Source organism: Glycine soja, chromosome 2, assembly GCF_004193775.1.
Source record: "Glycine soja cultivar W05 chromosome 2, ASM419377v2, whole genome shotgun sequence".
Lineage (NCBI taxonomy): Eukaryota > Viridiplantae > Streptophyta > Magnoliopsida > Fabales > Fabaceae > Glycine > Glycine soja.
The window spans coordinates 12,260,161-12,275,249 of NC_041003.1; the positions used below are offsets into that span (position 1 = coordinate 12,260,161).

General features: G+C 28.3%; 2 protein-coding genes across 2 annotated transcripts; one reads left to right on the forward strand and one right to left on the reverse strand.

The window, feature by feature from the left end:
* The first annotated feature begins 2,373 nt into the window (after positions 1 to 2,373).
* On the forward strand, positions 2,374 to 5,385 carry LOC114388019 (protein SRG1-like). Its single transcript, XM_028348357.1, has 4 exons — positions 2,374 to 2,857; positions 3,756 to 4,003; positions 4,244 to 4,568; positions 4,843 to 5,385. Exons 1-4 carry the CDS (start codon positions 2,609 to 2,611, stop codon positions 5,095 to 5,097), a joined length of 1,077 nt encoding a protein of 358 aa, XP_028204158.1. The 5' UTR covers positions 2,374 to 2,608; the 3' UTR covers positions 5,098 to 5,385.
* A 2,588-nt stretch (positions 5,386 to 7,973) lies between these two features.
* Positions 7,974 to 9,982, reverse strand: LOC114388011 (putative pectinesterase 63). The gene is made up of 4 exons (XM_028348347.1): positions 9,468 to 9,982; positions 9,143 to 9,349; positions 8,799 to 9,040; positions 7,974 to 8,429 (listed from the first exon to the last, which is right to left on the reverse strand). The coding sequence occupies exons 1-4, from the start codon at positions 9,960 to 9,962 to the stop codon at positions 8,264 to 8,266; spliced, it is 1,110 nt and encodes a 369-aa protein (XP_028204148.1). The 5' UTR covers positions 9,963 to 9,982; the 3' UTR covers positions 7,974 to 8,263.
* Positions 9,983 to 15,089: the final 5,107 nt, after the last annotated feature.

A 15,089-nucleotide genomic window follows, 5' to 3' on the forward strand; every position in this document is an offset into this window, starting at 1 on the left:
GGGGATCTATACCTCACTTGATTAAGAAATTTGAATTATTATAAATCTCTAGGTATCTATTTTTTGATTGTTATGGATATTTTTTTTATTAGAGTTTAACTCATTAAAGTACTTATCAAACTTATTTGGTTAACTATAAAATAAAACGTTATTAGAGTTGAATTCATTAAGTACTATATCGAACTTATTTGGTTAACTATATAAATAATTTCTAGTTTAAAGTTAAGCTCAAACAAGCCTTGACATTAATAATTTTTGCAAACAGCTCGTATATGTATATATTATCTGGATAGTTATAATTTAATTTATTTATTATATTTAGTTGTCGTTTACCTAAGTTTAATTTTTAAAAAATATATTCCACAGGTGTAATTTTTCTTTAAAAATTGACTTAAATATGTTTTTATCTCTAATAAATATTTAATTTTTGTATTTGTTTCCTGATAAATTTTTACTTTACGTTGAATGCATAGTAAAATAATGATTTTATTTTTGGTTTTTGATATTTTATTTTAGTTATTGATAAATTAATGAACTTTGTATTTACTTTCTAATAAATTTGTAAATTTTATTTTAGTCCAGGCTAATAACAAGTGAACTTTTTTTATCACAAAACAAATACAAAATTCATTAATTGATCAGATATTAAAAAAAATGTCAATAATCAAAAATAAAATTATTACTTTATTAGTGATTCAATGCAACACAGAAATTATTAGGAAACAAATACAAAAATTAAATAATTATTAAGGATCCAAATCATATTTCATCCTTAAAAATATCATCTTGTTTGTGAAAAATTTATTTTCCGATATGAAGTTTTTTTTATAAATAAAAAATATTTTTAATATTATTTTACTTCACTTTCCAACATGAAGATATTTGTTGAATACTAATAAATTGGTAAACAAGATTTTATTCAAAGAGATATTTGATATAAAAAAAGACAATTTATACAAACTAAATGAGTCAAACTCAATTTTCGTAATTTTTAATAAAGGTAATCTCAAATTTTAAATATAGGGTTGGCAAGGAAATCCATTTGTCTATAATTCATTCATGTGAAATCCAATCCAATTGTTTGTAAAAAAAAATACTTATAAATATTTAATTTGAACATGAAAGTTATATCGTGACAATTTTAAAGGAGGACATGGCTGGAATATAGTTAGTTCATTCCTAATTAATACTCTGTATAAGAGACAAACAGTAAGTTAACAACAAATTCTACCTGTTATAGAAATAGGACAATTCAAACATGTTTAAAATGTAATAATAAGAATGTTTGTGAGAGTAAAAACAATAAGATTAGAGGTTTATCATTTACATCACATCCTCCAACAATATTTGTTATTGTTAACCTAATCTTCATAAGTACTCTAGAGATCTTATTAGAATCTCTTACAAATAAATCTCATTTGACACTCATTTTTGGTTCGAAAGCATTTCACTATTTCACTTAACCAATAAAAAAAAGGAGATTATTAAATCAAAGGACAATTAAAGTAGTCCATCTTCAATCAAAGAACATAAGCAACATCGCTATCCATACATAACATGTGCATTTGACATCAAAGTAGTTTTCACCCTCTTACACTTGGGCTAAAACTTCCTACACCTCTAATTATTGCTTCTGGCAACGGCCAGTGGCCAACAGGCCATGTACATGCTTCCTTCCCTATACCGGTCATAGTCATTTGGTTCCTCTAAATTCAAACCACGACTCTTTCAACTTTTGCTGGTGTATATATGAATATTATATTAGCTACATAAACTTCATTTATATATATAAAAAAATTCGAATTTTAAACGCGACTTCTAGATTGGAAAAACAACATCATGCAGAAGCATAGTTTTTCTAATATGGCTGCAAGCTAGAGTTTAACAGATAGGACATTTACAAATGTGAGGAGTTTTAATCTTTTAAGACAATATTTATAGGTTGGGGCACTTTGTCCCGAATAATAATTAATTTGATTTCCAAACAGCGTGGAAGGTTATGAAAATAATACCTATGTTTAAGATCTTATTCAATGACCAAGAAAATAGAGATACAACTAAGGCATAAAAAAGATCATGAAAAATTGCTTTGAGTTTAACTGTATAATTTTTTGAATTTTTTTTTCATTGTTGATTGATTAGGTGATATGTTCTATATGACTCAACATGTGAATCAAGTCTTGCAGAATTGTTCTAGTAGTTTGGATACATATAATTAATATAACTACGTTAAATATTTCAAAGTTTTATTACATATAATGATTTTACTTTACTTGAGCATATCTAAAAGATATATTAGGTGGATCAGAAGGTTAAGAGAAAAAAGAAGAAGACGAAATTTCATCCTTTATATTAATAAAACTAATAAATCAACACTAATCGATAAAAAAAATTATAACATGATTGTTTTGAGGAAAATATATACTTCTGTTCTTATAAAAAAAAAGTTGACTTCTATGAAGTTGATCCAAAACTGAAACATGATGGACCGCACAATATTATTAAAACTTAAACTTCATATTTATTTAAACACTGCACACCAAATTAGAGCAAGCTAGAATCAGTTACAAGTATCCTATAGTTAATATTGAACTTGTTTTGCAGAGCCATGGACCCGGAAATAGTAAAGAAGCTAGGAAGCTCTCTTCTGGTGCCTTCTGTGCAGGAATTAGCAAAGCAAGGCATCACCAAAGTCCCAGAACGATATGTTCGACCCAATGAAGACCCATGTGTTGAATATGACACAACATCGTTGCCACAAGTCCCAGTTATCGACCTGAGCAAGTTGTTGTCTGAAGATGATGCTGCTGAACTAGAGAAGCTGGATCATGCGTGCAAAGAATGGGGTTTCTTTCAGGTTTGGATGATTATTATTGGATTATTGTGTGTGTTCCTTTGTTCTATGTCCTTTTTTATAATCTACAGGCTTGACTGTTTTTATTATTTTAATTTTCGTACCTATTATAAATAATATGCAGAATCACTCACTTTTCAAAGACACATCATTATAATTAATATATTATATATTATAGAGATCAAAGTTTTGTTGTTCATAATAATTTTATCCAACTTAAATAAAATTATCCCTAAAGAATAATTGTAAAGTGTCTCAAAGGTAATCGACTAAGAAAAAATGACCATATATGCAACTGTGGAAAGTTAAATTGTGCTTCTAATCTTTTATAGAGTTAATAGACGTGTAATTTAAAACCTTGCCACCGTATACATTTTCCTCTTCGGTATAAAGTTTAGATTAAGGGAATACTCACCCTGAGATTGATAGTTATATCAGTTTAATTAACTCAGGTCTTATTTTGATATTTACTCGTACAAAACAGGGTTAATGATATGGTAATACAATAATATTTTGATAAGAATAATACAATAATATATAACAGTATAAGTTTTGTTCTGTTTTTTCTTCTCTAACTGTGTATATTAAAATTAAATAATCAATTAATGCCTTGCGATTGCAGTTCATTGTTCTACCCTCGATTTTACGTAGATATTGTCATAATTCAAGAAAGGATAAAACTTACATACAATACTTGTAGCACAGTTGGTGCTATTTTTCAATCAAATTTAGAGTTTTACCTCAATAATACGTGAAACAGAGGAATTCATTAAATGTCATTATGTATTATCGAGGTATAACTTCAAATCTGATTGGAGAACATCAATTCCTGCATAATAGCATATATTGCTTTTTCCAATGAAGAAATTGATTTTTATTTGCTTGTTAATATTAATGACAGTTGATCAATCACGGAGTTAATCCTTGTTTGGTGGAATATATGAAGAAAAATGTGCAAGAGCTCTTCAATCTTCCACATGAAGAGAAGAAGTTATTGTGGCAGAAACCAGGAGAAATGGAGGGATTTGGTCAAATGTTTGTTGTATCAGAGGAACACAAATTAGAATGGGCAGATTTATTCTACATTTCCACTCTTCCATCATACGCAAGACACCCCCACTTGTTTCCTAATATTCCCCGACAATTCAGGTTATTATACTTTTCTCTCTTTGTATGTAAGCACACTAATGTTTTTGGTATTTTCTGCTGGGAAAATCTCCAAATCATGGTTTAGGCAAAAACTATAAGATGAGTTTTTACCTCAACTATGTTTTGGGGGGTTTTCAAACTGAAAACCAAACATGTGTTTATCTTGCTTCCACCTTAGGTGCAACATCATTTGGTTACTAAGGTAATCAAAGTCTAAAACAAACTTTTTCTTCATTGCAGGGATAATCTAGAGAAATATTCTTTAGAATTGAAAAAACTTTGCATCCTAATCTTTGAATTTATGACAAAAGCTCTTAAGATCCAACCCAACGAATTGCTAGATTTTTTTGAAGAGGGAGGGCAAGCAATGAGGATGAATTATTACCCTCCATGTCCCCAACCAGAACAAGTCATTGGACTTAATCCTCATTCTGATGCTGGTGCCCTTACAATCCTTCTCCAAGTCAATGAAATGGATGGCCTTCAAATAAGAAAAGATGGAATGTGGATTCCTATCAAACCCCTCTCTAATGCTTTTGTCATCAATGTTGGAGACATGCTGGAGGTAACTTGCAAATATTCATTTCAAATATCCTTAAATCATGTATCATTCAAATAATCTTACAACAATATAAGAATAGGAAAAAAATTATCATAGCGAGTTGTGTCTAATTTCCTGTAATGTAGTGAATCAAGGTTTGAATCTACACTGAGTAAGGTATCTATATTTAGTTTTCAACCGTATCTTAAATATGATTGTTTCCAAAAGAAAATGTCCATGAGAACATTGGTATTTACTTAATTTTTTTATACATATCCTTAGTGATTTAATTTGGCAGATAATGACCAATGGTATTTACCGGAGCATTGAACATAAAGCTACAGTTAACTCAGAGAAGGAAAGGATTTCCGTTGCTACATTTCATAGTCCAAGATTGACCGCAGTTATAGGTCCAGCACAAAGCCTCATCACTCCTGAAAGACCTGCAACTTTCAATAGCATTAGTGTAGAAGATTTCTTCAAAGGGTACTTTTCACGCGAGCTGCAAGGGAAGTCATACATTGATGTCATGAGAATCCAAAATGGGTTATAGTAAAAGGATAATTGACTTTATGGGGCAGAAAAATAAAACAAGAACACAACAAACAATTGTGTGGCATGTGGTACCTATGCCAAATAATACGATATTCATCGTGCAATGATTGAAGCTGAACATCTTACCTTGGTAGGTGATTTGGATTAATACATTTACATCGTTGGTTTTAATGTTTGTTATTTGGCCACGGGTCATTACACTTTTAATATTATTTAACAATTCTTCTAAGCTTACTAATTCAGACTAGGTAATTTAAATTACGTATCTCACTTTATGATACTCAAAGTTGTGGCTTCCAAGCACTTCCATATATAGCCAACATTAATTTTGCTTTTTCTCTATCGACCAAATTATCTAACTTAGTCTATGTTCTGATGTTTGTACCCAATTTATTTGGTTTAGTTTCTCCCTAAATTTCCTAAACCTAGAACACTTGAGTTTATAGTCTATATATAGTTTAATCACTGTAACTCTAACATCTTAGTTTTCATGAATGTTAAGCTACCTGAAAAACAAATCTCCAACTCTAAATTTTGATCTTAAGCTTTATGTGCAATTGAAAGACGTAACTTCTCTCTTTTTCCTTCTCCTTCTTAGTAGTTTTCTTTGTCCCCTCCTCCATTATGTTTACATCCGAAAATTCAACTCTGACAAGCTCATTTATGTTAAATAGGCAGGACAAATTTATTTTTTGCATCTATGTTTTTAAAATGTTGAATTTGATTTTTATTTAATTTTTAAAAAACTTGTTGTAATCTTTTTTAGATGGATAATGACGTTGACAGTCAAACTGAACACGTGTCAATTTTTACACTTTTGTGCCAATAAGTGGTTTTCAAAACCATGGTTTTAAGAATGCCACTATAACAATTTAATAATTTTTAAGTTTAGGAATTTACTTTTCTAAATTAATTTATGAAATTAAATTAAAATTTTTGTATTACATAATATTTAAATTATATTTATTGATATATTATATTATGTTATATTTAATATACAAAATTTGATACTAATATATCATATTATAATATATCTATCTCTATTATATAAAAGAATAGGTGGGTGAAAAGTCTAAAATAAACATATATTATTGACACTTGGTATAAACAGAAATAAAATGAGAATTTTAAAAAAATTAATATTGAATGTAAAAAACGGGAGAGAAGAAGAGAACAACAGAAGAAGTTTGTTTATGGGACGCCGCGTATGCAGCTGGTGAGGAAAGGAAAATTGAAATGGAGATGCCTATTTTTTTTAGTAACGGAGAGAATTAAATTCTTTTTATTCACCAAAAAGTAGTTAAAAAATACTACAGATGCCCTTTTATATATTTTTTTACAATTTTTATACTTTTTAAAGTGTTTTACTTTTTAATCTAAGTGAAGGGTATGCACGGTATATTTAAATTATATTATATTATATTAAAATATTTTGTTATATTAATATGATTACATTGTATAAAATAAATATTAACATTTTTTATATTAAAACAATGATTGTTTTTAATATATTATATTAAAATAATAACAAATATTTATAATTTATTTTATTTTCTAATAATTTAATAAGTTATAGTAATTTATAGTTTAAATTATATAATATTTATCTTGTTATTAGCATTAATATTTATGTTTTACAAAAATTTAAATTTATTTATTTTTGGATTAATTATTTTTTAAATATAAATATTATAAACTTTGTAATAATTATTATGTTATGTTATATTTTTATAAAGCGTAATAAAATAATTTCTGATATATTTATTTTAATTATTGAAATTATAATTATATTATAATTATTATTATTATTTTATTATCATTTAAATAAAATAATTAATAAATAAATTCAGAAATTATTATTATGATTTATTTATAATTGTTCTAATTTTATTATAATTTATGAGTATTATTATAGTGACGGTTTAGAATTTTTGGTATATTTTATTATATTTAAAAAGTATAATTTTGTGATTTTTTTTATAATTTCCGTTTTATGTATATTGATTAGTTTGTGTTTATAATCTCCACAAAGTGTGTTGATATCACCGTTAGATGTGTATTCCCAAACACTTTTAGTTTTATTTAGACAGAAGGGTAACATTAAAACTTTTTTTTAAATAAGCGGAATAAATGGAATACTTTTTAAGACAAAAGGGGGGAAAGCAAAGACATCATTCACAATAATGAAAGAGATCCCAATTATATTGACATCAGGAATAAATTAAATATTTTAAAAATTTAAACACCAAGTTCAATTTCATAAAATGAATAGATGGACAAAAACATAATTCAACCCTTTTTTTTTAGAGAGAGAATGTTGAAATTTTAAGAAAAAGATAAAAATAAAATTAAAACAAAAGCCACTATTTTTATAGATTCTCTAATTTAAGTTTTGGATTTTTATTTTATAACAAACCAAATTAATAAATTTTGTATTCTATTAAGTTGAAGTAAATGGATTTTTATTCAAATATTATTATTATTCCTTTTTTTTAGAACTAATTTTAGAACTAAATCATAAAAGACTCAAAAGAAATAGAATTGGATTATATCAAACTAAATAGAAAAAGAGCTTTTTACCATTTTACTTTTGTCAGACTGTTTTTATCATATATTTTTTCCTTTTTTTTTGGTTAATTTTTGTACTTCATTTTTAACGAAATAGGGTGGTCACACTTGGATAAGACTTATAACAAGCTTGAAAACTGTCAACAAAATCTTTCACCTCCCATTTTATATAACTTTTGGCTAAACTAATACATCATGTAAGGATCTTTATTATGTTTTAAACTCGTTATAATTATCATCAAAATTATTTGTATCTATTTCAATAATTTAAGCTATATATATCAACAATACAAACCATCTATTTCATTCGAAATTAAATAAATTAACATACATTTCCCATTTACATGAATTTACAAGGACATATATTGACTACATTATGTATTTTTAAAAGTTTGAAGCTAGAACAATAATAAGCTTCCCATCATTTTTTTTCCAAGGACATCACTCAATTTTAAAATGCCCAGTCTAAAACAAATAAATTACAAGACACCAAAACTCAACAACTTGAGCAATCTAGTATTTTTCTAATTCACCATCCACTAAAATATGGGCTGCATTGCCATTCCTCAAGTCACACAAAAATATGTGGTAATTAATTAGACTTTGGGAGTTGGAGGAGGAAGTAGCCATTTGGAGCCTTCAATCATCCCAAGTGTTATGTAAGGTTTGACCTGCATTTCATTTAGTTGCGTAGTTATAGCAGCACGTCCTTTGGGGTCTGCACCAGGTCCCGTATTCTGATACTCTCCAAAACGAACATTTCTGTATGGATAGTCACGTATTGTATAGATGAGTACAACACCAAATTTAGTTTAAAAGTTTTATAAAATGGAAAGATGACAAGTATTGTGTGTAATGCAACATAATTATACACTTTTATGCATTAATTAAAGAGCTACATGTTTAGTATTTTTTTGTTCTAGGTCAGAAATCATGGATATTTCTCAATCCATTAAATCAGAGACTAATCTTGCTTGTAGTGTATAACTGTCCGTTGGTCTAAGAAAATTTTGCACACAATGAGACTCAAACATGTATTTTTTTCACTAAATAGATCGTTCTGAGTCACGTGAATTCATTGGATTGATGTATATGGTTAGATTGATCTAAGGAGTTAAATTAGAAAGTTACTTGTCATGTTCAGGATGATTGTTGTTACTCCACCCTTCTTTTTTCACAACGGCACTCATGGTGCTGTATGCAAAGACCACTCTAGGATGAGGCATCCATGCTCTGCCCAAGAAAGTGCCATTCCCAGTTCCAGTAACGTCACAATGTACAAATGAGTAGGCATTATCCTCTGTAGGACTTTTTCTTGCTTGCGCCACTATAACAGTAATCCCAGTGTCGCCAAGCGTTCTTAGTTCAGTACTCTGTATCATAAAATAAATCATAAAAACTTATTGCAATTATATTTAGTATATCTCAAATTAATTGAAATATACAAATATTATAGTTTACAAAGTTTTAGATACCAGATATAGTGACTTCCCACTTCCAAAAATATAATCCATGGTGCCTTGAATTAAGCAGTCTTTGAAAAAATGTCTATTCCTATCATCGCAAATTGTGTCCTGGAATCCAAAGAACTTGCAATTATAAAATGCTGCTTTGTCACCAGAAATTCGCAATGCCACTGCTTGACCTCCTTGTATTTTTCCATCAGGTCTTGGTGCAGAGTTCTATAGCATCAGATTCACAAACCACAAGCACAAAACATGATAAGAAAATACAAACCCAAAAGATAAGGCATTTTCATCTTTTAATTAACATGACTTTAAAGGAAGATTGCATACAAACCGAGATTATGATGTTAGCTGCCACAAAGTAATCTGATTCAACAATCAATGTAGCACTATCAACAGTGCCATATTTTAGTGCAGTTCCCCCGAATGTCAAGTTTGGCATTTTCTCTGGTACCCCATACAAGGTGATGAAAGGCTTTGTCTTCTCAATTTTTATTTTCTCATTATAATTTCCAGCTCCAATGTACACAATTACACGTTTAGTGTTCCCACTAGGTATGCTGTTAATGGCATCAGTGATGGTCTTGAATTCCCCACTTCCATCTTGCATTACCTTCACAACCTTAGCACCTTCTTCAGCTGCCACCAATGCAGGGTCCATAGTGCTTTTTCTTTGATCTAAAGGCCCTACATTAGTACTAAACCATGTGCCCAATTGTGCCTTGTTAGCAGGAATTGGCACAGTGTCATCAGAGAAAACAACCTGGGTTGTTAGAAAAGCTACTATGAGAGTCACCTGAATGGTAGTGCATATAGTTTTTGAGGCCATATTTCCAACTTTTTCTTTTTGGATTTGTCTCTTAGGTTATTACAATTGTAATTTATAAGAAATACATGATAGAGATTTCTAAATTTGAGACTTTGTTCATTTTGAGAGGAGTTAATTTGAATCAACAATCTTTTCCTAGGAAGTTAAAATTAAGCAAGGAATTTGAAGTTGATTGGTTTGAAGTTACAGTTGCATAAATATAGACTAATTTCAGTTGAGGATATATTTTATAAGGTGTTTTAGTCTATAATCATTCAAATGTGTAACCTAAAATAGAGAAGAGTTTTTCTACCGAAAAATTGAATACAATTTTAGATAATCAATTTAGGCCCTGAATCAACAAGGAAACATTGATAGGTAATTTAGCATGGATCCGTAGGTTGTGCTGACTTAGAAGATTTTTATTTTAATTAGGATTCATTTGTTTGTATTTTAACATTGAAAGATAAATACATTTTTCTTAAAATAGTAGGGTTGGAGATAGAGTATGTTTACTTTCAAATACAGTTTTGAGCTTTGAAATTTTGATTATAGTTTGAACATACAATAAAAGACTTAACTCTAGTATATATGGTTGATGATTGAAATTTTTCAAAGAGATTTCAAAATACATTTATTAACACATTTTTTTTCAAATTTTTGTTTATTGATTAAAATGTATTAAATTGTTAAGTATCAAGTGATTGAATCTTAACAAAGGAACTTAAGGATTTTTTTCTCCTAAGAAATTAGGGTATGAGCGATTTTTCATGATTGATGTCAACATTTTATTAAAATGTATTATTATGCTCAATCATTTCACACTAAACAAAAGGACTAACAAAGTTTTATTTTATTATATATATATATATATATATATATATATATATATATATATATATATATATATATAGAGAGAGAGAGAGAGAGAGAGAGACAAATAGGAGAGAGAGGATTGCTGATGCACACATATTTTTTATTTTATTGAATTAGCATTCGATAATTGTGAAATTTGGGTTTAATTGATAGTCAATTTTGACTAGGAATGACTATAATTTCTTTACTTTATTATTATTTTTTAATGAAATAATGAGAAATTTAATATCATGTTAATTTTTTACCAGCAAGGTTCAAAAGAAGAAAATTACAAGTGTTTTGGAGGAGAATTGATGCAAAAACTTGGAAGAAAAAAGATGAAGATTGGGATAGCTTGCTTAGCACACAAGACAGACCCAGCATGTATACTCGCTCAGCGATCAGCGCAAGCTTAACGAAAAGAAGACCCACGAAGAAGCTCCAAGGCGTGCTTAGCAGGAATCCCGCGCTAAGTGTGTGATCACTGTCATACTCGCTAAGCCCAGAAGGCTTGCTTAGCGCGAGGTCACATGAGTTTTAAGCTACCTTAGGCATTTAAAAGAGTACAAAGCAAAGGAGAAATACACACAGAGATTGAGAGCTCTCTAATAAATACATCCAAAGCCTAAGCATCTATAATAGGGGAAAACCTACCTTCTATAGCCATTTCCCCCTTCTCTTCCTTTATCCATCCATCTTCTTCTATCCACATCAACCCCTAGAGTGAAAAGACTCTCATGGTAATGAGAAATTGAACTCCATTATTGGAAACCTGACAAGCCAACTCTTGTAATGTAATTCTTTCCTATTATCTATTTAATGCAATCCAGTTTCTATTGCTCTTTTCTATGCTTATTTGTTTATTGATTATGGTTTGATCACCCATGTCTATGCTCTGCTCATGCATTGAAAAATGGTTATTTTCTAAGAACTGAAAAAGGACATCTAAATGAAATTATTGCTAGAAATAGAGTGAGATTTGTTTAGCCTATTTTATGCATCTATAATCTTAATGTAATTTACTATTTTTATCTTTGTAAAAAAAATTGAAAGAGAAAGATAGATAAATTAGGCTCTTCATGCAGGACACCAAAGATAGAGTATCATAGTAGATATGGGTGGAAACTTAAATAACATTAGATAGAGAAAAATTATTAACATTACATCACAAGTAGTTTTGGCATGCTAGGCCCCAACACATTTTAAATTCTGAATTTACCTTTAAGCATTCAAACGCATTATCATCATCTTTATCTTCTATCTTTATCATCTTTTACTTTAATTCTTTATCTTATCTTCTACCTCTCTTTATCTTCTATTTTAAATCTCTTATCTTTCTTATTCTTGATTTTTCTCCAAATTTTACATTTACAATTCTTCATTTATTGTTTCTTCTATTGCTTGAAAATTGGGTTAGCATCAATTTAAGTACAAACAAACTTCTTGTGGACTCGACACTCGAACTTTCATTTTACTTTGCTACTTGTGACAAATTGGTACACTTACTTAAAGTTTTGGACACAAAAATCAGCAACCTATTTTGTTTAAGGATATTAAAGTAATTTATTGTTTAATTTTAAAAATTAATATATATATATATATATATATATATATATATATATATATATATATTGCTAAGTCAAAATAAATTTATGTCTTAAAAGAGGAATTATGACTCTTAATTATTTTGATTAGATGTAAATAAATGCAAAATAATAAAAGTTGTGTTTGATATGCTATTAGATTATGATCTATCTTTGTGCATCTGAAGTTTTCAGACGATGCGAGACAATTTGATATGATATTTAAGTAATGTATTTAAGACTTTCATTTAATACTCTATGTATGAGATTCTTTCATGCATAAAATATTCTCTTAGGATCTGTCAAAGTCCTGTGAAGAATAAATGAAGCTAACAGTTTGAAAGACGCTAATCCTCATCAAAATGTATGTTTTGTTGTTGTCGACCTGCTATGATGATGAATGAAGTGACTTTCTTACTGAAATACAAGACATGCTATCTAGTCTTTGCATGAAGAAGAGGCGTGCATTTAATACAATCATTAAATGTTCCAATGGATGGACTCAAGACATCAGAGGAAAAATAAAATGGAGAATCCAACCGTTGAAAGACAACAAATACTTGAAAATAAAGATTATATATAGAAGAAACTTTGAAGAAAAAAAAAATCATCTTCACGAATCATTTCTTTCTTTTTGTAAAGCTTTCTATAAATTCTTATAAAGATACAAAACTCTCAAAACACCTTGTATAGAAAATAAAAGTACTAAGTGATATATCTGTCTATTAGAAAATTATACTTTAGTCAGTGAACAACATTCTAACAAATCTTGTTGATTTGTTTAGAGCCATTAGTGACTTCATAGGACAAAGAATATTTGATTTAAGGATAAAACTTGTAAGTGTAAGAATCATAAGGGTTGTCACTGAATGTAATCTTGAGGTTCAAACAATACTTATAACTTTTATAAATTAGTGAAAACTTAATGATTGTTACTAAATGTAATCTTGAGGTTGAAACAAATCAATATAAATTATCTATGTGTTTTTTTGTTTAAAATGATAAAGGATTTTTGATTTTTTTTTAAAATTATATTTTTTAAAGAAAATTGTTTTTCTCATCGTCTGATCTATTTATAATTATCAGACTATAAGAGTGTTTTATATATTTCTAAAAATACAACTCAACCGCTTCTTGTATTATTTGCTTTTATATATATATATATATATATGAGTACGTACCCTTTTAGAGGTTTTATTATTTTAGGTTTTAGAAAAGGTCTAGTAGGTCGTCCTTTACCTTTATTTCAGTAGTTGCTTCTATATTGAGCACATGTTCTTTTATATATGTGGTTCTATATATTGTTTATGTTTATAAGCACTAATTAATTACTAATATAGATTAAACTGATGATGTTATAACGAAAAGATAATTAAAGTAAGATTTGTTTCGAAATCACGTTTACAGGAAAAAAGAAGAAGTATAAACTAATTGAAAAAAGTAAAAGACTACAAAGAATTTTTTTAATTTAGCATAAAATTTAAATTAAAAATTGAATTCATATCCAACATTATATTTGCTGTTCCAGCTTAAGAAAATTATATTTACTGTTCTAAAAACTACAGTGATCGTGTGGATGACTAACATACTCGGCATTCATCATTCATGTCATGCATACAATTTCTTAAGAAAGAGTATATATTAAAATGGATAATTTATGTCAAAGTCTAAAAGATATTAATATGATTAATTTGCTCATAGGTTTTTGTTGAACTTGCCTGAAAATTAAGTAAGCTTGGACCATATCTGAAGCTTTTAATAAAAAGGAAGTTCATACTTAATACCACCTACCTAAGCTCATAGTCATTTTTAAAAAATTAAATATGATATACGTTGAAAATAGTATATTGAAAAATGCTTAGTTTTTGACTTTTTGCATGTATACATGCGTTATATATATATATATATATATATATATTATCGTACGATCGCGATTAGACTAAGAATAAGGACTAGTACTCTAAACGTGGATTTGAATTTTATTTTTGATTAAGCAGAGTCTTCAAATATATATATATATATATATATATATATATATATATATATATATATATGATGCCTTCTTGATATGTTACGTTAGAGGGTTGAAGTTTTTGTTGATGATGATGGTGATGAGAAATGACCGATATCTATAAAGATTTGACGCTCAATCAAATATATTTGAATTAGTAGACTAACAGTATATAAAATAGACTTATGATAAAAAAAAAAAAAAATAGTGTGTACTTGATACTTCTACTACCAAACTTTTACAAAGTTTTCTATGCGTGAGTCACGTACACCGAGGTCATATAAAAGTTAGCATAACATAATCCCCACAGAACGTGTGAACCTCCAACAAATAAATCTGCACCCCAGTGGCTTAAAGGATTTAACTGTATTCGGAGTATTGTCTATTTAAGTAATCGATCGATTGTTACAGTTTTATTTTTGTCATGGTTTTAAATGAATTAAGGTCGCGGTCGCAGTTATGGTTACATTGCGATGAGTCAAAAAAACTTATATATTGTGGAAAAATATGCAGGCCACAATCACGGTTATAGAGAGTCAAAATGTCTTAACGCTGTGAATGGCTATTTAAAGTCATAGTTCATATAAAAAACATATCAGTGGATTAAAAGAAGATGATGTTTATAAATAACTTTTAATTGGTGTTAACTCTTAAATGATGCAATGTAAGAATTTATGATGATGGGAATAGTTTATTTGA